We start from the raw sequence: 23,126 nt of genomic DNA, 5'->3' as shown, positions 1-23,126 counted from the left end.
ATTGAAATACTCTGATATTTTATCTTTCTGAATATCTTAATGCATTCATACAAAAAAAATTAAATACAGCATCTACCACAACATATGTGAAAATTGACACGTTGCTTAAAAATTAGTTAAAGCGAAAATGAAAATTACGATCTTCCATTTTTCACATCTCAATCAAGTATTAATTTGCGTTATAAAATCTAACAAGATGAAAATGTAATGGCAATAATAAACAGACCGAAAGCATAATAAATATTCACGAGAGGCCACGTAAACATAAAAATATATATATATGCATAAGGTTATAGTTGGTATTTGTACAATGAAGTATATTAAATATAATAATTAATTCTTACTTTCTGAAATTTGAAATAAAATATTGTTTTTATATTAAGTAAAAAATTGTGGTAATTTGAATTATTTAATTTTGTTTACGCATGAAAGAAAACATCCATGGATTGTTTGTTTAAATATTTTTATAAAAACATATTTAACTATGTTTAAAAATAATTCGCAAATATTCGTAGCACAACTAATTTGCGTTAGAAATCAACGTTGGTAAGCTTCCAATATAGCTTACTGAATTTACGTGAATCATAGAGTAGTTCTAAATCACTTATCTAAATGGGTTGGGTTTCATTTTTTTCACGATAAGTACAAACGTATACATAGATATAACGTATGTACATAGATATAACTACACGTTTTATTTTTTACAATCTTTTGAAAATACACATCATTTAAACTCATTCGTGATGTATTACGCGAAATTTATTTACAAGTAGAACCGAAAATTTGCTTGTTAAGTGCTTTACAATTTTTTACGCTACAGTTCGTTAAAATTTTATGTTCCTTTCATAGTTAACAACTATCCCGTTTATTTATTTATTCTTTTCATTCGCCATGGAAGCACAATAAATAGAAAAGTATCTATCATACATAGAATTCGCTAAATGTACCATGAATTATGTTACAGATTGCTATTGTTACAAGTATTAACAATGCTTATCTACAAGAATGAAGGTTCCGATAGATTTATTACATATACGTTATAAATTACGCTTTTGCAATGTTTTCTAAACATAGAATAGACGCGGATGTAGGTAATAAATAATTTTTTTACAATAGAATGGTGAAATTACAACCATATTCAAATACCTGTTTGTAATTTATTACACATTGACTATGGATCTATCACATATGCCTATACAAACTTCTTTTTTGTTAAATAATCAATTATTTCTGTGTTTTCTTCATTTGATAGAACCTGTAGTCAATGTGTTGTACAGAAATTAAGTATTACAAAAAGGCAGTGCAACAGTGTGCACTAAAACTGGCTACGAGGAGTGAGAATTTTGTTGATACTTCATTATAAGTATAGCTTCAATAATAAATTGAAAAAAGAGTTATATCGTTTAATTAAAAAAAGTTCAAGAATACCAGAGGTTTATAATTTTTATATTAATTATAAATATATAAAAGTAAACTTGAAAAATTTCTCGAAATATAATCAGGCAGTGTAATAGGTATGCCTGTAAAAGTGATATAACTGTTTACTTTTCAACGTATTTTGTACCTTCCATAAATATTTTTGTAAAGACATTTAGTGCAATACTATATACTATAAAATGCAAATATTATAACCATTTCTATTAATATTTTTTTTCTTTCAAATCGTATTATATTAGGACCAATTATCAGTTCATTATAACATGTAGATGTTATACATTCAATACATGCATGCAAATCCTTGCATAAGCTGCAATGCATATGCATAAGCTTGCGATTGAAAGTTTTTTGATCCTGATAGAAAAAAAGAAGTATGGTTTAATGTTCATAAATATCGCAGTACGAATCATATATATAATATATATGAAGGAATCAATGATATCTTAGTTCATGGCACGTTACACTCCGTCGTAGACAATCACATCAGTAATTTGCAGAGTCCATTTCCTCTCCTATTCATCTTTTTACAGTAAGGCCACCGTTTAGCCATGTATGTAAATTAAGAAAAAAAAAAAGGAACGCTAAATCGGATATTAATATTGATATGATACGATTACAAAAAGAAATGCGAAAAATGCTGTTTCATGGAAGCGAAGTATCTTTCGAAAAAATATTGAACAAGTGCGTAAAAACAACTATAAGCGTAAATATAATCGCTGAAAGTAATGACTTAGTAAAATCACCAATATCTTAAAAGTACAAGTACGTATCGTGTTGGCCATCTTATTATCGATGATATATCGAGTTGCTCTTATAATGTTTCACAAACTACTTTCTTTAATTACACTAATATTGAATATTGTATTTGTAGTACAATTTAGTTCAGGAAATTGTAATCGACTGAAGGAATAAAAAATGTCAATTCTGATATTTTTTCGATAAAACTCGTCTAAAATGAATTTCGTTCACGCGTATTTATCACCATCGTGCACGATGTTATAAAACTCTACTGTTAAATTTGAGTGTTTAAATTTGATATTTCAGCATTAATTTGACGTTTTTAACTGTTTTAAAATTTGTTGCGTGATAAATTTAGTAGCCTCGCTTGCGTTAGGAATAAGAAACTTGTCCATGTCCGAGATAACTGTATCGTTATATTGCGTTGTACCATATTTAAATGTGATCAAATCCGCGTGTTTTTTTCTAGATGTTATTCTAACAATACTCGTTAACGGACGTTTCACAATTACGTGCGCTGCGCCTTTCCTTTCTTGGATTTCCCGAAGTACTATAAGGTGAGTGTCGGTAACCAAAAGTATACTAAAAAAAACCCAAAATGTGCAACGTTAATGAATAATCAATAACGTCAATAAATAGTATTCTCTGTTCATATATACATTAACATGAAATAGGAAAGGAAAAATAATTGATCCAATCTTAGATCCAATCTTCTTGAAGACTCACCTATCACAGAAATCTCCATTAACCTTTACTTCTTGACATTTAAAGGAATGTAACAATTTTGGATCCTTCATCCATTGTTGAATGGATACAACTTCAACAGGTTCTTCACTTTCGTTATTCGTCATAGTCATATCTGTGATACAGAAATAGTTTTATAGTAGTAAATGAATTTGTTTACGCGTTTGAATAAATATTAAATCAAATGAAAACTGTACCTAATTCTTGATCATCGTCTATACTAAATACTGGGCCCGTCTTCTTTTGGCGTTTAACATAGTCTAAATCTTTGCCGTTTCTATTCTCAATATTATTGTGAACACTTGCTGATGGATTAACAATATAATCGAACAACTTTCCCTTCACTTTTTTAATCTTTCCAAAGAAATCGGAATTATTATTCTTAACCTTGGCAGGACTTGTCTCATTAGAATTCGTCTCTGATATATTAGCACTACATACTAGACAATGCTGTGAATTATGATCAACGAGACTAGAAACGACTTCGTCGCCGAAGTATTCGTGTATAGCTACAATGCAAGTATTTTGCAATAACATGAATATTTTAAGTTAAAAGTTTGTAACAAAAACACAACATTACTTGTAATATGACTTGATATTATATAGTACCTTGATATCCTGATGTAACCATACTGACATACTGAGTGTGTTTTTGTAAAAAGGATGCTACTACCATATGTGTATAACGATCTTCCTCTTGCCTACCACTCCCTAAGAAGCAGAGGTGTTCACCCCCAGCTTGCGATCCAACAGCCAGTGCTTGTCGTTGGGCCTGCAACAATCCTTGCACCGCAGTGGCAAAAGCAGCAGGCTCTTGTAACATCTAAAATAATGTTTGCCATGTTTAAAGAAAGTACATTAAAACAAAAGAAAATAGTAATAAAGGAACATACCAAATTGCAATCTAAGTGAAATGCAGTAGGTAAATGTCCTGCATTATATTGTTCAGCTGGTCTACAATCGACTAAAAAGAATCTGACAGATTCGACAGAGGTGTTAGATATGGACGGAATTTCAATTGAATTTTCAACCAATTCTTGAGCTGATACGGGCAAACAAAGCGCGTGTGATATGCATTTCTCGTCAAAAGCATCGCCAAATATAATAGGATACAAATCCTGTTTAAAGGATGACGGTGTTTTCATCGCGTAATATTGAGCCAACGAGCAAAAGTCTGTCACATCCTCTGCTTCTAATGCACAAGGCATAGCAGCGATCGCATCTATTATACTTTTTTTATCGTTATCTTTCATATTTAAAATTTGCTCCCTATAAAAGATTGCATAATAAGTTTTATGAGAATTTTACTTTGGAAAAAGAAAAATACTGTGTACTATAAGAATGACAAACATTTCATAGTGGAAGTATTAATAGTCACTAATTATATTCTTTTCCCTATTTGTATTAAAAAAATATTGCAATTCTTACCTAGCATTTATTACCATAATAAGTGAAAGGAATAGCATGAAAAATGGGTCAGCTTGCATAAAATAGAGATCCCACATTGTACAAACAGCTGGCAATGAACATACACCAGCAAACAGAGTGGTCACCCATCCTTTTGTATACTGATCAGGAGATACTCTTTTTGTATCCAAGAAAGAACATAGTTCTGGTTCATGATAAAGTAGTAATAGTCTCAATACTGAACTGTATGTTTCACCTCTGGAAAGAATATTATTATTATTATAGGATAAAACAACTGCTACATATAACAAAAATGATATTTAGGTCTTATGACAGCATAATGTTAGTAATGAAATACTATACCTAGGAATATAAAACTCTATTATTGCTTCAAATAAATTATATGTTGCACTACGTGGAAGTTTTAAAGCTATTAAAGGGCCCAATAACTCTATCCACCCATTCCCCTTTTTATACTCTTTTCCTTTGGATTTACAATAAAATGTTAATATAGACTCTACATCAGAAACAACAGAAACTTTGTCTTCATCGTCATTTCCTAGTTTTGCTGCAATAAAAATATGTACATTTACCAATAGAATAGAAAATATTAGAGTTTAGAATTTTATAAAATCAACAATGGAAAAACCAGTAATGGAGAAATTCATTTTTCCATTACTTCTTAGCTTATTAATTGACAGAAATGACTTGACATTATACATTGTATCTAATTTCATATAATTTTCTTAATATAAAGGCAGACAAAATGAAATAAAAGAAACTAATATTAAAGCTTCTGTAAAGTGCACTGTTGGCAAACAATATTTCTAAGTAAACACTAAAACAGACAGCAAACATTTAAATGAACATTTTATATTTTATGATCCAAGGTTGACTTACATAAATAGATTATACAAATGTTAATCAAATAACTTACCAACCAATTGTTGACAATCATCACGTATAATATTTTGTTCAGGTAAATCAAAAACTTCATTGAACTGACTCAACTGATTACCCCGGTCTGTAACATCCAAACAAGCTTGCCATACGGCAGGTCTTAAATTTGTAGGAACCGACTGCCCTTTACAAATTGCATATATATCAGATGCAGATGGTATCTCTGTGTCAAGTAGAGCTGCTTCCAATTCCAATACCCTAAACAATGATTTTATGCTAGGTATTAACAAAACTTAATTCTTCTGCTAAATCATTGTTTCGATACAAATAGCAATACCTTAATACGATATATAAGATGTAATATCATATTAAGTTTCATGAACTTATTATTCAATGCATAGAAACAATTCGAGTGTACATTAAAATAATATATACTATCACTGAGGATGATCAAATGAACTAACAGAAAGAATGATATTTTACATTGCTAAAGGAATACATATTTTAAAAAAATGTTTAAAGAAATGTTATTATAATCAACATTTGACAAAAGGATAGCTGTCCTGTTACTACAAATTTTGTTACAAATGACATATGCTATTTGTAATCTTAATGTTTAAATTTTACATGAATATTTTCGATTAGAAACATCTGTAAACAAATAAACAAGTTTAAGAGGAAATATAAATTCTTAATATCCATTATTTGTCTTCGTATCGATGAAAAGGGATCAAGGAAATAATTTACATTGCAAACTGACGTGCACAATTTGCACGTAATCATACGCAGATTTGCTTATTTTTAGTACGTTGTACATTTCTAACATTCAAGGAAACTGATAACGGAACAGTGCCGCGAAAAATCAATCGACTTAGATCGTTAGAAAATTAGTTGAAACTAGTTTTGTCGATGGAACGACTCGTTGACGTTCAATGTTTATATAAAAATAATTTCACCGTGTGCAAATAGAAAAAAAAGTGGAACAAAATTTGAAAATCAGCTCACCAGGTGTTTTCATCTTGTAGTGCCATTTTGGTAAACGTCACGGTTATATCGTAATTTGCGGAATCACGAATTTCAATATATGTTACAATTTTCTACAACACAACAAATTTTTCTGGCTATCTAGCATTCTTCGTAGTGTTCCATAACTTTCATCACATTTCTCACGGCACACGTTTCCTTTGAAATTCAACGATCTATAGATAGCATAGACAAAACTTCGCTCCTGTTGACAGACCGTTGCCATCTTTCAGATAAAATTCTCGTATAGGTGTCAAGAAGACGCGCGAATATCAAATGGTAGTTTTCCATTCGCTAAAACATTGCGCTGGTAAATAACACGAAAGTACTTCAACTGGGATCAAGTAAATTTATCTATAACGAAGGAAAAGATTCATTTGTTTAATTATCAATCGAATTCACGCGTAAAAGCATTTCTTTTTCTTTTAATTTGCAATAAAACAATGATACTAAAAGATTATTTTCTGTATTTCTTTACGTCTTTATATAGTAAAGCAAACTTTCAACCAACTAAAAGATCTATTACATTTAGCAATCGTTTGTTGATGCGATGATATAGTAAAATATTCTATGAAAATATATGCGATTATCCTAAATTTGATTTTATTTATACCATTTTCTCGAATCCGCGTGTAATGCTCATAATTATATTTGGGATCTGAAAAGCCAGCGACCTATTTAACAGAATAATTTCAGAAGTAAATAAGAACCTTTTACATTCGATGATACATATGATTTTATAACGTAGGTAGTATACCTATTACAAAATAGCCATACGAAGGTCTTGTGACCATCGATAAGATTAAGCGCTAAGTTCAAGCAGCGGTGAAAATGCGTACTAAACAACTCACTTGGAGGATTCGTCTGTAAATGTCCATGGTGTCCTTACCGCATGGTTTCTCAGCTTTACATTAGTTTTCGCTGTCAGTCTTGGTCCCGGTGAGAGTAAGCGAGGAACGTGGAATAAACGTGAGCCCGTGACACGTCGAGACAGTGAAAAATTCGTGAGAAATGACCGGGGCAAGTGGCGCGAGCAGCGTGACCGGTAGTCCGCTACCAAAATGGCAACTTGCTTTGGCTGTTGCAGCGCCGGTCGCGTTAGGTTTTGGTTATATGTACTATAAGAATAGCAGCAAGCCATCTCCAAAGCCTGGCCGTGGTAAATCGATAAATAGCTCAAAGGAAAACGGTGCGTCAAGCGCTGATAAGCAAATTTCAATTGACAGCGATTATCCACCGAAAAAAACTGCGTCCGAAACAGAGGTTAGTAATATTTTTATTTAGCGATGTATATTTGAATTACCAGCCGATTCCTTCGCATCGACTGTATAAACTGCTATATCAGTCTGATGAATATTTTAGGTATTTTCAAACTGGATGTATAATTCCTCTTTATTTTTGAACCATCGAGACATTAATAATGGTTACTAAAAGTGGAACAGCTCTACTGTTTATATTTTGTATTTTCTGTATGCTAAATGGAAATATATCTTTGCAGACTCCATTGGAAAGAGCTCAAAGATTTAAGAATGATGGAAACGAACAGTTCAAGATAGGAAAATATGATGAAGCGATTAGTCAATACAATAATGCAATTGAAGCATGTCCGAAGGAAAATATAGAAGATCTGGCTACTTTTTATCAAAATAGAGCAGCCGCCTATGAACAGCTGGTAATATCTTTTTTGTAGTTAATAGTTCTTTTTTGATAACAGCACTCTGCATTAACTAGATTTCTGGTATTAATATGTATGTATTATAATGATATTTATATTGTAGAAAAAGTATAGCGCCGTAAAAACAGATTGTACAAAAGCTTTAGAATTGAAACCAAGGTACTCAAAAGCTTTGTTGCGTCGAGCAAGAGCAATGGAACAATGTGGGGAATTAGAATCAGCTTTAGAGGATGTTACTGCTGCATGCATGTTAGAAAGATTTTCTAATCAAGCAGCGCTATTAATGGCGGATAGGGTTTTAAAACAATTAGGTAAAATGTACATCCAGTGCATAATATACGTTTAATGAAATTGTATAAGGCATATAACTTTGAAAACTTTCCAGGTAAACAGCATGGAATGGAATACTTAGCAAACAAAAAATTAGTCATGCCTAGCAAATATTTCATCAAAACTTATATTATTACGTTCCATAAAGATCCTGTTTTTTTAAGGCTTCAAGATACCGATTATAGCAATTTATCACCGTATGTATTTCAAAATTATCGATCTTATTATTATTTTCAACTTAATGATTTTTTTTACTTATTTACATAATATTCAGAGGTTTTGCCAAGATCTTAGAATGTGTAAAGAAACAAGAATATGATGATGTAATACCACTTTGTACTGAAGAAATCAACAGTTCTGAACCTGATACACTGCCACACAAAATGGAAGTACTACTATTACGAGCTACATTTTATCTTTTATTAGGGCAGCATGATGCTGCCATTGAGGACTTTGGAACTATTATAAATAGTGATACTGTTGCTAAAGCTGTAAAAGTAAATGCGTTAATAAAGAGGGCTAGTTTATTTATGCAATTGGAAAATCCGGACAAGAGTTTCTGTGATTTTGAAGCGGCTGCCGAACTCGATCCTGAATGTGGCGATATTTACCATCACAAAGGACAGGTATTAATCCTAAAACTATATTGAGGGCGGAAAGTATACCTTTGAATGTGTACAGCTCGAAAAATATTAAATTTGAATTACTTGAAAATTTGGTTTCGGAAAACTGTTCTTAGAGCTAACGAAATAATCGTAATAAATGCAATAAAATGAAATTGCCATTATAATACGACAGGTGAATTTACTTATGGAAAAAATAGACGAGGCCAGAGAAGATTTCAGGAAGGCTGTTGAGTATAATCCTAACTTTGGAGTGGCATATGTGCAAAAGTGCTACGCAGACTATCGTTACGGTATGATAAGGGACAATCCGCAAGTAATGACGGAAGCTATGAAAAACTTCGAGGAAGCCTTCGAAAAATTCCCTGACTGTCCCGAATGTTACACTCTGTATGCACAGGTATAAATGAATATCTTAAATATAACACTTTGTGTATATATATATATATTGATGCTGATTCATATACATTTAGATTATGTATAAATTTCAATCTAGAATCAGATAACATATTATGCACTCAAAGTATTATGTTTCTTGTATATAAATTAATCACGCTGATCTGTCGCATAGATGCTAACAGAAAGGCACAAATTCGAGGAAGCAGATAAGTATTTCGCCAAGGCAATTGAGAAAGATCCAAATAACGCGACTGTATATGTACATAGAGGTTTACTACAGTTACAATGGACCGGCGATGTAGATAAAGCTATCGAGTACATCAACAAAGCGTTAGAAATGGACGATAAATGTGAATACGGATATGAAACACTCGGAACGATCGAAGTTCAAAGGTAAATTGATATTTTTAAATGTGTATTACTTATTTTCGTATATCATTTTAAAATGAACTTTAACCTTTTAACAGAGGGCACGTAACGGAAGCGATAAAATTATTTGACAAAGCCTTAGCACTAAGTCGTACGGCTATGGAAGTTACACATATTTTCAGTTTGAAAAACGCTGCGAAAACGCAGCTCATGATGGAAAAGAGACTAGGTGCAGGCGCAATGATGATTCACCAGAATGCTTCATAAGATTCTTTTTATAAAGCTACATTGATTGAAATCGAAATTTCAAATAAAACGAAAAAAGAAAGAAAATACACGTGGTTACCTAAGAACTAAAGAACGATGTTTCATATTTACAAGATTTGTACAAGACTTTGAAGTAGATAAAAGTTGGTAGTATGGTCACTAATTGCTTTTGCAAGTATACGCGTATATATTTGTTACTTACTCAACTTGTAAAACTTAGCTCAACTTCTAAGGAAAAACATTCAAATGCGTAGCAAGAAAACAAACTGACCGTCATTATTTTTTTGGTTACTTTATTTTAATATTTTTTTTTTTCGATAATCTCTACGACTAAGATTTTTGAATCTGCATTTACCATATAATATTTAATTTTTTCTTGTTAGATCTAAGATATTCTATAAAAACAGGATGCCTATTATCACTACAATTATTGATTATTTAAATTAAAAAAAAATATATATTTACGTCACATTTTGTCGTGTTTAAATGTTTAGTAAATCGTCTGGATAGCTGAAAATTTTTTGTTATATTTTGGGGAAATATATTTTGTAGGTGAATGTTGTCAACTAAAATTAATTAAAAAATACATATGATTTAATGGTAATTTGTAATAGTTTACTGATGATTGTAATCGTGAGGCCTCAAAACTGTATTTTATGTTACATTGTATATAAAGCTTAAAAACATTTCATATCTTGTGAAATTTATATGTGAAAATATTAATGTTATGTTATATTATTTTCCAAGTTATTACTATTTTAGTTTATCATAATTCGATTTCTGATAATATTATGTTATTATTTCATGATTAAAGGTCCTTTTATAACTTACAAACAGGAAAAGAATGTTTTATTTCCTGAGAAAAGTACAACAAAATAACATTTGCAATTAATCCGTAGCAACTGGTAAATGTAGTTTACATATTTGGTGCATTTGGATTAAAAAATTTTCGTATGAAATAAGTTTAGTATATAATATACATACATACGTATTGTTTCATTATGAAACAATAAGGTAACTTCATGTTTTACACTTATACCTATTTTAAATATGTGCCTTTTCAAACTTCATAAAATATGGAAGCAAGAGGGTATCTTATGATGAATGCTAATAAACTGCTAACAACCTAAAATATTAATAACTTATTAGCACATCAGATCTGTGTAAACGATTAATATACAGAAATGCGTAAATTGTTAGACCTAATTATTATTTATTATTATTATTTATGAAAAATCTTTTGTTTATTTTGTCTAACAATTTGCATATTTTTGTACAAATGTTGCGATTCCAGCTAAAAAATATTTGAAGAAATTAGTCTTCAAATTGTCTTATTAACGAAAAATGTTGTACACACCATCCCAAATGTAAAAAATAAAAGTTACGCGTGCGTGTAAATCTTTTAATGTGAGAGAATATTCGTGTAAGCTGTTGTTATTTTAAAGAAGATCAGTTTTTTAGGCCTGATTTGTAGACTATTAAAATATCTCACCTGAATTAGCAATAAAGTTAATGCGAGCGTTGATTCTTTCATAGGGCCAATTTTAACTAACACAAAATTAATTAGTGTGAAGTTATTGCAAACAACAACACCATTCTTGTTTTCTTGCCATGTTATTATATTTAGTTTCCTAAATATCCATGTTACGAGTTTACCTAACAGAGAGAATGGTGTCTTTAGTTTCAAATAAATTAACATACAGCAAAATATGCTTTCGTACCAATAATGCCAATCTCATTTTTATTAAATATGGTGGTGCTAATCTCCAATTTATCCGTTTCTTTATTGTATCTGTAAATAAATATGTACGTAGTAATTTAAAAACAAATTATAGAACCTTACATCTATACATTACAATTATCGAATGTAAGACTTACTTTGGTAGCCTGTGTCTAGGACATGGTATAAAATGAAATAATTGTGGTACACTATAAAGAAAATTGATTATTTGTGGAATGAAAAATAGTAAAGTTGTTTTACTGAAATGTCCAATAATACCAACAACGGCGAAGGTCATTCCAGATAAATAGCAAAAGGTGTCGCCCACAAATACTTGTGCTGGGTACCTTGAACAGAAGAGGAGCTTAGCAATCAATTTTGTTTAACTATATCTATTACTGTGAAACTGAAAATATATTGTAATTTTAACATTAAAACAACTAAGAAAGAAAAATATTACAAATTAAGGAAACATTTGTATCGATTAATTCCATAAGAAAAATTGATGTTTCTAATGAAATTAGTGATTAGATAAGTGTAGCTATGATTTATACTTGTAACCATTTCCAACACCGATTATAAGAAAAGAAATTATTTTACAAATCTTTTAAACATATAATATTTCAAAACATTCGAAATCGGCCTAATAATTATTTTGCTAATTTTAATATTAAATAAAGACCAAATAATGCATACTAATGCTCGTAAAAAAAAAAACAACATAAATCAAAGAACGAAGTACCTAAAATAAACGATACGAACTGCAAGTTTGCAGAATTTCTAATACAAAATTTGATTGCATCTGACAATATTTTCTAGATTTATATCAATATTCATTAATACAGCCAAGTTCGATGTATTATTAACATTTGATCCTCATGATTAATTGGTCTCTACTTCGGGACGCGTGCGCGTTGCGCGAAGTTGCGATCGCGCCTCCACCAGCGGCGAAGTACCGTACGAACGAAGTTGCCTAGGAGAGAACATTCGGGCGTGGTTTTTCAACTGGTTACGCTGTTCTCGTGGTGGGCGATCCAGAACTTCGCATGGCTCTTGATGGAACGGCGGGATATTTTTGAACAACGGGTTGGATTCGCACGACTGGAAGGTGGAAAAATGATGTAGCGTTATGCCGCGAACGATCCCACGACTCGGAGAAGACCGAACCGCGGCTAGGAAGCATTGATTCCATTCAGAAAAGAGGTTGCCAACGAAAGATCGAGGCTATTTAAAATTAAATGGCACGTCGAGGAGGGGTGACGTCACGATTTAAACGTCACGACGCAAAGGCATTCATATCATCGTAGCGTCAGACTATATTGTGAGTTTCTCTATCAATTATGTACACACACCTTGTATACCAGGCATCGTTGAAAACCCTACACCGGTTAACGCTTGAAATTTCTCGACACAAGCAGAAAAACTACACTTTCACACGTAAAACTTTGTACAACTGTAAATTTCTTAAGTACGTATACACGAAACGTCTTTGCATTCTTTTCACATTTTGAGAATGATTTCTAAGCGTTAGTTACCGTTCAGGTTAATTACGACTGGTTGCTTAATGCAAAAGTGAAAACAAAAAAAAAAACGTGAACATCAATTTGTTATACAATGTATCATCAACAAGTTCAAATTTGGTTTCATAGACATACGCTTATATTGATTGTTCGCATACTTTTGAGTGGGTCCTTCTGACAATGAAAATGTTATGATCAAAAGTAATTTTCTTACAAAAAGTAAAATGAACAATTAAGAAACTAAAGCAAAGAGTAGTGCCATGCAGCCCCGCCTAGATGGGAAACTGGTCTTACTGTATACACTGTTGGTCCTGCAAGTTTTGATTGTTATGATTTATGTCGCTACAACTCCACCATCCGAATTGAACGTATCTACGACTCATACTTCCGTTACGTTTATAAAATTCGAAGAGCCGCAGGTAAGATTCGATCGCTTAAAGGTACTTCTTGTCACTTGGTAGTTATACCTATAAAAGATTCAGGTGCATAATGAAAATTGCAGAAACCAAAAATTGAACGAGCTTCCAATAAAAAGTTTCCCATCTACCAGACAATCAATACAGAGATAGTGTTAAATGATGTCAGAACGTTTGCTTTGTTCGAAGTATACAATCATACAATTTGTTGGAAACATGGAGTGGACGATCAAAAAATGCGAAACAATGACGATCACCAGAAATGTATTTGTATTCATGGATGGCACGGCTCGGACTGTGGCCAGCCGGAAGTTGTCTGGAGAGCGATCATGGCTTCAAAACAGAACGTTAAACTGAAGCAACGTAAAACGGCTAGGCGTATCATTCATACATTTTTTCTATACGAATATAACTCGGCTGTTGCCGAGGTGATAGTAGAGGAACTATACAATGTAGTGGATCTTTTCGTAATCTGTGATTTGAGTAACACGGAGGATAATTTTCACCATAAGCTACTTAAGGGTTTACTGCAACAGAGACAGAGGAAAATTTTATATATTAATATAGCCGCGAAGATGCACAAACCGTCGAGAATAGTGTCCAAATACGTATGGGACAAACTGAAGACTGTAATACGTGATTTAAGGGACGACGATATTTATATTACGACTGAACCAGAACAAATATTAAATTCCAGGGCATTAATGTTCCTCAAGGTGTACAATGGATGGCCACAGCCTATTGGTTTTAGATTAAGGTGGTCCGTTTACGGATTTTTCTGGCAGCATCCGCTTAAGACAACGATTACAGTCGGTGCGTGTACGATCGGACTAATGCGCGAGGCCTATCAATCAAATTCCATCATGTTAGAGCAATTGGAAGGGGATTTGAGCGAAAGAGACAGCCTAGGTCTAGTTATCGGGGATTTGAATCATTATGGTGGGTGGTACTGTTATCTGTGTCAAGCACCTGCAAACATTGTAACGAGTTTACACAATAAAGTTAAATCCAAAGAGATTCGAATAGAGAAGACTATCGACGTACCATTTATAGAGGATCTAATAGGTAGCGGACTGTGGTTAGATGGGAAAACTAATCTTCTAAGAGTCTCTAAATCTCGGGACCTTTATTTCGCGCCTGAAACAATACTTAATAATACATGGAAGTACGACTGGCTGGTAGAAAATTTTTACGCTAAACTAGACTATTATTGACACATATTGGTCACACCTGACTGTGATATTAACTCATACTCAATATCCGATATAAACTAATACGATACTGTACTGAATTTATATACCAAAATAATATGTTGAATGAATTGTGAATGTTAAATGATTTATATATATATATATATATATATACACACATACATATATACATACATATAACTTATAAAGAAACCAGTTATACTTGTTTTTTTCTTAATCGAATATATATATCATTTCATATATTAATGAACAAATTTATTTTCATATGTTCATTTACCTCTTTGTATTACTTACCAATTAAACTTCAACAAGCCCAATGATGTAGCTATGTACGGAAGCATGAAGTACAGTGAGAATTGATGTGCCTTCCAAAGATCGCCCGATAACTCTATTGTATTAAACAAGAGGATGCTCATTGATATTATTAAACTTTGTCCAACTTCCAAGCCATTTATGCCAGCCAATATGTTTATGGCATTTGTACAGAACACTGCTAGCATTCCCATGTATAAATAATAAAATATCCATAGATCCACAGAGAAACCGAACCATGGTCTTAAGGGCTTGGGCACGATGATTAACGTGGAATTAAAATTAATATAGTATACCATTAAAAGCGGCAAGGAAGCAATAGTTGGCAATAATAACTTGTGCCGCCAACGAAGGTCCAACACGTCATCGGCGAAACCCAAAAGTAACATACAACAAATCGAAAGCAGACCCGCCAAAAACTCCATGAACTGTAATCGAAATATGATCTATTACTTCTCATTTTCTCAGAATTCCATTGTACGCTTAACCTTTTCAAAACTAACTGAGTGTCATATATTTCAAGTATTGATTATTTCAACCCTTTGCATTCTATACCTTCTCAAACATTAGCAACAGAAAGTCAATTCTCAATGTCTCCTTGGAGAAAACATCCTAGTAATATATTGAGTTAATACATTTTATGTTTTATCGAAAATGAAATTTAGTCTTGAAAAGGTCATCACTTCTATATAACCAGTGAATGACTAAAAATATTTTATACAAATTATCGTCTGCGTACCTCATTGTGAGGGAAGTTTATGTCATCGAATATGTAATTTGTAAAAGGTACAGGAATGAACAAGAAGAGTGTTATAAGGAAAACACATCCGGTAACAACACCCAAAGCTTCAGGCCTGTAAAGGAAATTGACATGTGCAGATTATCTGGATTTAAATTAACGTCAGCAAGAAGAAAAAAAACGAAGCAAAATATTATGTGACTTCGTAAAAACTCACACTTTTTCACCACTATTTTTATTCATATCGATACCGTATAGATTAGCTCTGATAAACATATCCTTTATTCTTGGTATCAAACGTACGGTTAAAAAGTATGCGATGATCGACATCGCAAAATTAATTAAAATTGGAAACAAAAATTTCCAACTGTCCTCATTGTACTTCACGCGCAACATTTTTCATAACATAGAAAAGTATAAAATGACCTGTAGACGGGGGATAAGTCGACGTGACCGGTTACCAGTTATGTATCGTTCTTTCGTGTAGATAATGTAAATACAACGAAGCCTCTTTAGAAATAGTGAGCAAAAGTATTGTATTCTCCAACGTGCACATCTTTTTCATTGATCTAAACTATGAATGCAATAGACATGTCAATCATGTAATCCATTGCAAACGTTCGCGAGAACGTACATTAGTCGCTACAGTAAATTATCGCACTAATAATTTTACTTGTAACGCCATCTTTGTTATAATTGAACTAGTGGCGACATCTCTACAAATCTAACCGAAACTATACTCCGATTAACTTGACTACATTTTGTACAGATGGCGCCACAAGCGTTCCCGTAGTTTTCATCTCTGTCGGTAACGATGTGCGAGCAGTAGTGTAAGTTCTCGCATACACACAGTTCACCTTGAGTGGATTACTTCCTACACAGTGATCGAAAAGAAAGTGGAAATTTGCATGTCGTGTCAAGAATATTTGAATCGTGGTTTTGTTAGTAATTATTACGACGTAGGCGGATTTTATCTTGGCGTTGCTCGAGAAAATATTCTCGAATGAAGTTCAGAGTTCGTGGTCCATGAGTACTTTTTTCATCCAGTGTATCTCATTACCGTACGTATTTAGGTAGGAGGAAAAATCGGTTGTAAGAAATTGCTTCATTTCATAAAAGTTTCAGAACGTTATATTGCACAACGACAGGTGAAACTTTTTTTTATTTCATTTCATTTTATTTCGTAACATTCACATATCATCTTTTTCACTATATACATTCATATTAAGAATAATCAGATTCAATGAAAATTCCTGCCGAATTATAGAATTTTATTGTACATACTTAAAGTTTAAAACTCAAATTTTATTTCCATTATTTTCGATGAAAATTGTTTTAAATGAATTTTTATATATTTATTAAACATTGTTGGGTTAAATATATTATGTGTGTTTCACTCGGGTACAACTGAGGTAATGTACATACATTTAAGACAAATTGTTCAATCATTTTTTATTTTAATTCTAATGTACAACGTGAATTATATTTCTTAATATCAATCGAAAAGCTTGGAACGATACTTTCCTCGATTAATTTTTGGTCTTTCCTAACCTTAAACTGTCAAATGCAAGGTGTACTTTTCTGTTCGTATTATTATTCATTGATCAAATTCATATGTGTATTGTAAGTGTAGATTAATTTTTTATCAAAGTTTTTTCCTTTACACGCTCCGTATAAATTTTAAGAAATCGTGCAGATCAATTTTCTATAGATTCTGTTAAATTTTCAATGTTTCAGTGATAAAACAGGAGTCGGTTATTAAATTTTTTTGCTATCGATCATTTGATTCGTATAGATGGACAGCGAGAAGCAAAAAGATGAGATTATCGCTTTGGAAAGTATTTACAATGCAGAAGAATTTTCGTATCGTAAAGATAACGATTCCTATCAATGTACTTTCAATGTATCCCTAAATTTGCCTGTCGATTACTACGTAACTTATAAGGACTGCAACCATGCGGATGAACCAGAGCAAAGAGTTAAAATATTACATTTACCACCGTTGAAGCTTCACGTTTTTTTGCCGGAAAGTTATCCTTCTGAATTTCCACCGAAATTTACTTTGTGTTCATCTTGGTTGCACCTGTCGTTGCTAACTAAACTGTGTAAAAAGCTGGACAGCCTTTGGGAGGAAAATAAGGGACAAGAAATTTTGTTTATATGGATTGCCTTTTTGCAAGACGAAACTTTGGAGTTTTTGAATGTACAAGAGAGGCTTAATATGAGCCGTGCGTACACGCGCTATAAAGAAGCTATCGAGAAAGTTCGCAGTATCCAACAAAATAAAATAGATAATGTAGGTAAAGAATATAATGCTGATGGCGCAAAGAACAAAGTGAAGGCTGATATTAATACTAAGCGTGCGAGTAAAACTCATTTAGTGCATAAACGTCATGATAAGAGGGCTATTCTAGATTGCCCTATAGGCAGAAATCCCATTCAAGCATTAATTGATTACAATGAGAAACGTAATCGAATTGAATTTAAGAAGAACTTCTATACTTGTAAGATTTGCTTCACGGACAAGTTAGGGGAACATTGTACACAATTTCTGCCTTGTGAACATGTGTTTTGTAAAGATTGCATAGCTGGTTACTTGGAAGTAAGAATTAAAGATGGAAATGTGCAAAATATTTGCTGTCCCGAGACAAAGTGTACTTCTGAAGCAACCCCTGCACAAGTATGTTTCTCGTTTTCTTTCTTTCAAGACGTATTTATTTGAAAACACATTTTTTCCAAATTGAGGAAGAGGAGTTTATTATGTATTCAGGATCTTGCTAATGCTTTCAGATAAAAGACCTCGTAAGTTTGGAGTTATTTGCAAAATATGACTCTATATTATTGAGCGCTACATTAGACACACTGGGTGACATAGTGTATTGTCCAAGACGTAATTGCCAATATCCAGTTAGTCGTGAGCCAAATGAAGAAATGGCAACTTGTCCGATATGTCAATATGCATTTTGCATTTATTGCAAAATGGTATATCATGGTGTAGAACCATGCAAAATTTATTCCGGTATATCTTTCTGTATATTAGTATTTACCAATTTTCTACAGTACTGTTAGTTTATAGATATTTAAGATTACACAGTTGCTAACAGTCATATTCTGTTAATATAAAAAATTGTATTACAGCTGAAATACACAAAATAGTATCTGAATATCAAGAAGCCTCCGATGATAAGAAACTGCAAATGGAGCAACGCTATGGTAAAAAGCAACTTCAAACTTTGGTAGACAATGCTATGTCTGAGAATTGGATTAAAAGTAATAGTCAAAAGTGTCCTAAATGTCAAGCTGCCATTGAGGTACATATAAAAATGACTTTTATTAAATTCCTTAGTTTTCATTCGGATTGAAAGTATAGTTGAACAACCCCAATGCCTGATGTATTTATTTGTCAGAAATCGGATGGCTGCAACAAAATGGTGTGTCGACGTTGTAATACATATTTCTGTTGGTTGTGCAATACCATTCTTGATCGTGATAGACCGTACGAGCATTTCCAAAATATGACTTCAAAGTGTTTTAACATGTTATATTATGGGATGTCAATCGAAGAGGAAGACGATATGGAAATCGATGCTGACGATATAGAAATCGATGCTGAAGATATTGATGGTGATGAACTATTTACATTAGGTGTTGAGTGGCCTTACGGAAATTTTGAATCAGAAGACGATGATTGTTTTGAATTTTACGATGCGTGAATAGAATATTACATTAAAAATAAATTATAAGCACGTTCGAAATCAATAGCTATTGCTGCTTTATACGCGAACGTGTTTCAATCTGAATTTTTGTGGTGTAAAAGAACAGTCTTAATTTGAATTTTTCTTGTTTTCTCGTTATTTATGTATGCATTCGTGACTGTACAAAAAAACGTATAGCAATTTGTATATTTTTATCAATTAATTGTACAAATATGAGTCAATGAATTCAGAATGATTTTCTAATGATTTTACAAAAATAATATTGTATAAAGCATGATCAAATAGTGTACTGAAATAGCATTTTATATTCTCGTTGGGGGAAAAATGTTACAATCATTGTAAACAATACATATACAGAATATAGGAATAAAAAAATTATTTAATAGAAAAGGTTTCAGGTTCTCTGAATTTAAAAACATTTGCTCATTGCTGATGACAAGTTGCCTCTTTATTACCAAAAAAAGAAAAAAAAGATATCAAAAAAACAGTCATAGCGCTATTTAGTATTCCTCGGCGCCCTCTCCTTCGCCCTCGGCGGAGTCCATGCCTACTTCCTCGTAATCCTTCTCAAGCGCGGCAAGATCTTCACGTGCCTCAGAAAATTCACCCTCCTCCATACCTTCGCCGACGTACCAGTGGACGAACGCTCGTTTCGCGTACATCAGGTCGAATTTATGGTCGAGACGGGCCCAGGCTTCGGCAATAGCGGTCGTATTGGACAACATGCATACGGCACGTTGCACCTTGGCAAGATCACCACCAGGGACCACGGTCGGGGGCTGGTAGTTGATGCCAACTTTGAACCCAGTCGGGCACCAATCAACAAACTGAATGGTACGTTTCGTTTTAATGGTAGCGATTGCCGCGTTCACGTCTTTGGGCACAACATCACCTCTGTACAACATGCAACAGGCCATGTACTTTCCGTGGCGCGGATCGCATTTCACCATCTGGTTAGCTGGCTCGAAGCAAGCGTTCGTAATCTCTGATACAGAGAGTTGTTCGTGATATGCCTTCTCTGCGGAAATGACTGGCGCATATGTTACCAAGGGGAAGTGAATCCTGGGGTACGGTACCAAGTTAGTTTGGAATTCAGTCAGATCTACGTTCAGCGCACCGTCGAATCGCAGAGAAGCTGTAATGGAGGATACGATTTGACCGATCAGTCGATTTAGATTAGTGTATGTGGGTCTCTCGATGTCCAAGTTACGGCGGCAGATATCGTAAATGGCCTCGTTGTCGACCATAAATGCACAGTCGGAATGTTCAAGGGTGGTATGCGTGGTGAGAATCGAATTGTATGGCTCGACGACTGCCGTGGATACTTGTGGTGCAGGGTAGATGGCGAATTCTAGTTTCGATTTTTTCCCGTAGTCTACAGAGAGGCGTTCCATCAAAAGGGAGGTGAATCCGGAACCGGTACCACCGCCGAATGAGTGGAAGATGAGGAAACCTTGAAGACCGGTACATTGGTCAGCCAATTTACGGATTCTGTCCAATACAAGGTCTACGATTTCCTTTCCAATCGTGTAGTGACCACGTGCATAGTTGTTTGCAGCATCCTCTTTGCCTGTGATCAGTTGTTCTGGATGGAATAGTTGACGGTAGGTACCAGTGCGTACTTCGTCTGAAGAAAGAGAAACTCGTTTAGTACATCATGAAGTGCCGTCCCAGGGTAAATCGAGCATACATATAATACTAAGAAATACCAACCAACTACTGTGGGTTCCAAGTCGATGAAAACTGCTCTAGGCACATGTTTCCCTGCACCAGTTTCACTGAAGAAGGTATTGAAACTGTCGTCACCCCCACCAATAGTTTTATCAGATGGCATCTGGCCATCAGGCTGGATGCCATGTTCCAGGCAATACAATTCCCAGCAGGCATTACCAATCTGGACACCAGCTTGTCCAACATGAACTGAGATACATTCACGCTAGAATGAAAATAAACATTGTGTTAATTAAAAAAAATTTGCGACATTAACGAGGTACAAATATTAGTTTTTTCTTTAAACAACTATCTAATAACATAATATTCTCTACGTAATTATTGTCAAATAATAATAATAAATAGTATATAGTAATAAATATCAATTTTAACATATTAATCCGTAAAGTTCAATGAACTATCTGTACATAAAAAAATGAATTATAATTAGGACTGTCTTAAAAGTAATAATATAAACTTTTAAAGCATAAATAATTGTCATTTATATCCAAAATATCGTATGAATAACAGTAGTTATTCAAAGTAAAAGTAAAACGTTGGAAGGATAAGTTAATGAATAGCGAAGCCGGAAGCCGGCCGGTATTTAACCGTTACAAAATGGCCGCCTCCTGCCCAGCAACAAAGCGCGTTCCTTCAACTTTTCTTTGATAACTCGTTGAAACGGGAGAAAAATTGGAACTTACCATTTTGAAGTGTAAAGTGGACCTTCGAAGTTATCGTAAAAAGGAATGAAAACGGACGTAGGACGTCGACAGTTGGCTAAAGCAAGTAATGGAGCTTTCGCTAACAACTACGGCAACCTCGCCCAAACTGCATCACCATCCGCTGGAACGGGTATTTATACCTTCGGTAGGTGACTCCGTCAGCAGGCTCTGATTGGTCACCGATGGCCTCATTCCCTTTCGTGATTGGTCTTTTTTCGACCGCAGTACCCACGACGACCGAACGCCACAGACCTTATACGGAAAATATAGTCCCCATATTAACGATATAATCGCTCGTATCATTGACATTAACGGCAACATATTCGTTTTACCTGGTTCGCTAAATTGGCATTGGATGGCGTTCATTTTCGGGTGAGATGTTTCGACAAAATTTGAAAAAATCAACTTGATTTTTATGGAAAAATGTAGTAAGGACGCCGACGGTTTCTTCCATATTTGGATTGTGCATTGTGATTGGTGACTCATGTAATTCATGTGTTCCCCTTGTAATGAAATGTAATCCAACATTTTTCTCATAAAATTACTTAAATATGAAGATATCATTTACAGATTTTCCTTAGGTAAACTCTGGAATACAATTATTCTTTTTGTCCTTTTTTTATATTTATTAATGAATTAATAATTATAAATAATATGAAGTAAACATCTGCACAAATAATACATACAATAAGAAACTTGTATATTTATTGATTTTTTGGCTCGTTGTTGGATGAATATGTTTCTAATATCTGCTCAGTAAAATAATTTCATTAACGTGTTAATATAGGTATATAATCTGGAAAATAATTTTTTCTGAGCATTTTTAAAATTCTTTGTTAACATATTTCTTACCATAGATGTTTGATTAAATATATGTTATATATTGTTGCATCAACATATTTCGATGTTATAACTTATTAAACTCAGTTAATTATCATTAGTTGGTTTCAATATTAGTGTAAATTTTGTTGTTAATACGTAAATTGAAAAAATAAAAAACCGTTCAATTCAGTATGGTATATCATGGGGTTGTGTAATATTTGGATTAAGTACGCCCATATTTGGTATTGATCTTGTCTCCGTATACCGGGTGTTCCAGAAACGTGATTGGAATCGAAATTTTTTAAAAGCGTATTGCGATTACT

At 33.2% G+C, this 23,126-nt stretch overlaps 6 protein-coding genes across 9 annotated transcripts in view; 3 read left to right on the top strand and 3 right to left on the bottom strand.

Annotated features, from left to right (window-relative positions):
- Window positions 1-1,469: 1,469 nt before the first annotated feature.
- Tbc1d23 (TBC1 domain family member 23) lies at window positions 1,470-6,503 on the bottom strand. The gene is made up of 9 exons (XM_076893055.1): window positions 6,232-6,503; window positions 5,264-5,484; window positions 4,690-4,894; window positions 4,348-4,584; window positions 3,813-4,188; window positions 3,529-3,742; window positions 3,117-3,428; window positions 2,902-3,034; window positions 1,470-2,757 (listed from the first exon to the last, which is right to left on the bottom strand). Exons 1-9 carry the CDS (start codon window positions 6,255-6,257, stop codon window positions 2,484-2,486), a joined length of 1,998 nt encoding a protein of 665 aa, XP_076749170.1. The 5' UTR covers window positions 6,258-6,503; the 3' UTR covers window positions 1,470-2,483.
- A 560-nt stretch (window positions 6,504-7,063) lies between these two features.
- Tom70 (translocase of outer membrane 70) lies at window positions 7,064-10,006 on the top strand. The gene is made up of 8 exons (XM_076893057.1): window positions 7,064-7,512; window positions 7,748-7,921; window positions 8,028-8,235; window positions 8,310-8,451; window positions 8,529-8,880; window positions 9,053-9,277; window positions 9,449-9,669; window positions 9,744-10,006. The coding sequence occupies exons 1-8, from the start codon at window positions 7,261-7,263 to the stop codon at window positions 9,910-9,912; spliced, it is 1,743 nt and encodes a 580-aa protein (XP_076749172.1). The 5' UTR covers window positions 7,064-7,260; the 3' UTR covers window positions 9,913-10,006.
- A 660-nt stretch (window positions 10,007-10,666) lies between these two features.
- On the bottom strand, window positions 10,667-16,429 carry Alg7 (Alg7 dolichyl-phosphate N-acetylglucosaminephosphotransferase). Of its 2 annotated transcripts, none has more exons than XM_076893067.1 (7): window positions 16,292-16,429; window positions 15,831-15,945; window positions 15,074-15,519; window positions 11,791-11,979; window positions 11,634-11,704; window positions 11,405-11,568; window positions 10,667-11,038 (listed from the first exon to the last, which is right to left on the bottom strand). In XM_076893067.1, exons 1-7 carry the CDS (start codon window positions 16,393-16,395, stop codon window positions 10,973-10,975), a joined length of 1,155 nt encoding a protein of 384 aa, XP_076749182.1. In that variant the 5' UTR covers window positions 16,396-16,429; the 3' UTR covers window positions 10,667-10,972. The 2 variants fall into 2 exon arrangements, with proteins under 2 accessions (XP_076749182.1, XP_076749181.1); XM_076893066.1 differs by lacking the exon at window positions 16,292-16,429 and adding an exon at window positions 16,048-16,285.
- Mgat3 (beta-1,4-mannosyl-glycoprotein 4-beta-N-acetylglucosaminyltransferase) lies at window positions 12,605-14,979 on the top strand. 2 transcript variants are annotated; one of them, XM_076893064.1, is made up of 3 exons: window positions 12,605-12,953; window positions 13,282-13,571; window positions 13,655-14,978. In XM_076893064.1, exons 2-3 carry the CDS (start codon window positions 13,413-13,415, stop codon window positions 14,780-14,782), a joined length of 1,287 nt encoding a protein of 428 aa, XP_076749179.1. In that variant the 5' UTR covers window positions 12,605-12,953; window positions 13,282-13,412; the 3' UTR covers window positions 14,783-14,978. The 2 variants fall into 2 exon arrangements, with proteins under 2 accessions (XP_076749179.1, XP_076749180.1); XM_076893065.1 differs by having other exon boundaries at window positions 12,605-13,571; window positions 13,655-14,979.
- A 1,138-nt stretch (window positions 16,430-17,567) lies between the features above and the next one.
- Window positions 17,568-23,126, top strand: part of LOC143422434 (E3 ubiquitin-protein ligase RNF14) — a 223,599-nt gene continuing 218,040 nt past the window's right edge. Inside the window, exons 1-4 of one of the 2 annotated variants that reach the window (XR_013101715.1) lie at window positions 17,568-18,510; window positions 18,621-18,849; window positions 18,969-19,141; window positions 19,238-19,669. Coding sequence is in view for 1 of the 2 variants with exons in the window: in XM_076893058.1 (XP_076749173.1) it covers window positions 17,626-18,510; window positions 18,621-18,849; window positions 18,969-19,141; window positions 19,238-19,543 (1,593 nt within the window). In the remaining variant the exon portion in view is untranslated. Of the gene's footprint in view, window positions 18,511-18,620; window positions 18,850-18,968; window positions 19,142-19,237; window positions 19,942-23,126 lie in introns of those variants that run through there. The other variant, XM_076893058.1, reaches the window with a different exon arrangement.
- Window positions 19,973-22,119, bottom strand: LOC143422435 (tubulin alpha-1 chain). Its single transcript, XM_076893059.1, has 3 exons — window positions 21,961-22,119; window positions 21,260-21,482; window positions 19,973-21,173 (listed from the first exon to the last, which is right to left on the bottom strand). The coding sequence occupies exons 1-3, from the start codon at window positions 21,961-21,963 to the stop codon at window positions 20,047-20,049; spliced, it is 1,353 nt and encodes a 450-aa protein (XP_076749174.1). The 5' UTR covers window positions 21,964-22,119; the 3' UTR covers window positions 19,973-20,046.

This window comes from Xylocopa sonorina, chromosome 3, assembly GCF_050948175.1.
Source record: "Xylocopa sonorina isolate GNS202 chromosome 3, iyXylSono1_principal, whole genome shotgun sequence".
Classification (NCBI taxonomy): Eukaryota; Metazoa; Arthropoda; class Insecta; order Hymenoptera; family Apidae; genus Xylocopa; species Xylocopa sonorina.
This window is presented reverse-complemented; position numbering and strand designations above follow the sequence as displayed.

What these genes read in the sequence shown, in the direction of transcription:
- Tbc1d23 (XM_076893055.1), bottom strand. Translation starts at nt 6,257, where the DNA reads ATGGCACTACAAGATGAAAACACCTG. An exon ending in TGATTGTCAACAATTGGTTG is followed by an intron (nt 4,895 to 5,263) that starts GTAAGTTATTTG and finishes TTTTTATTGCAG; the next exon opens with CAAAACTAGGAAATGACGAT. An exon ending in GGTTACATCAGGATATCAAG is followed by an intron (nt 3,429 to 3,528) that starts GTACTATATAAT and finishes CTTGCATTGTAG; the next exon opens with CTATACACGAATACTTCGGC.
- Mgat3 (XM_076893065.1), top strand. Translation starts at nt 13,413, where the DNA reads ATGCAGCCCCGCCTAGATGGGAAACTGGTCTTACTGTATACACTGTTG. An exon ending in TAAAATTCGAAGAGCCGCAG is followed by an intron (nt 13,572 to 13,654) that starts GTAAGATTCGAT and finishes TGAAAATTGCAG; the next exon opens with AAACCAAAAATTGAACGAGC.
- LOC143422435 (XM_076893059.1), bottom strand. An exon ending in CTTGGAACCCACAGTAGTTG is followed by an intron (nt 21,174 to 21,259) that starts GTTGGTATTTCT and finishes CTCTTTCTTCAG; the next exon opens with ACGAAGTACGCACTGGTACC.
- Alg7 (XM_076893066.1), bottom strand. Translation starts at nt 16,226, where the DNA reads ATGTTGCGCGTGAAGTACAATGAGGACAGTTGGAAATTTTTGTTTCCA. An exon ending in AAAAATAGTGGTGAAAAAGT is followed by an intron (nt 15,946 to 16,047) that starts GTGAGTTTTTAC and finishes TTTCCTTTACAG; the next exon opens with GCCTGAAGCTTTGGGTGTTG. An exon ending in AAATGAGATTGGCATTATTG is followed by an intron (nt 11,569 to 11,633) that starts GTACGAAAGCAT and finishes TCTCTCTGTTAG; the next exon opens with GTAAACTCGTAACATGGATA.
- Tom70 (XM_076893057.1), top strand. Translation starts at nt 7,261, where the DNA reads ATGACCGGGGCAAGTGGCGCGAGCAGCGTGACCGGTAGTCCGCTACCA. An exon ending in CAGCCGCCTATGAACAGCTG is followed by an intron (nt 7,922 to 8,027) that starts GTAATATCTTTT and finishes TTTATATTGTAG; the next exon opens with AAAAAGTATAGCGCCGTAAA. An exon ending in TTTACCATCACAAAGGACAG is followed by an intron (nt 8,881 to 9,052) that starts GTATTAATCCTA and finishes ATAATACGACAG; the next exon opens with GTGAATTTACTTATGGAAAA.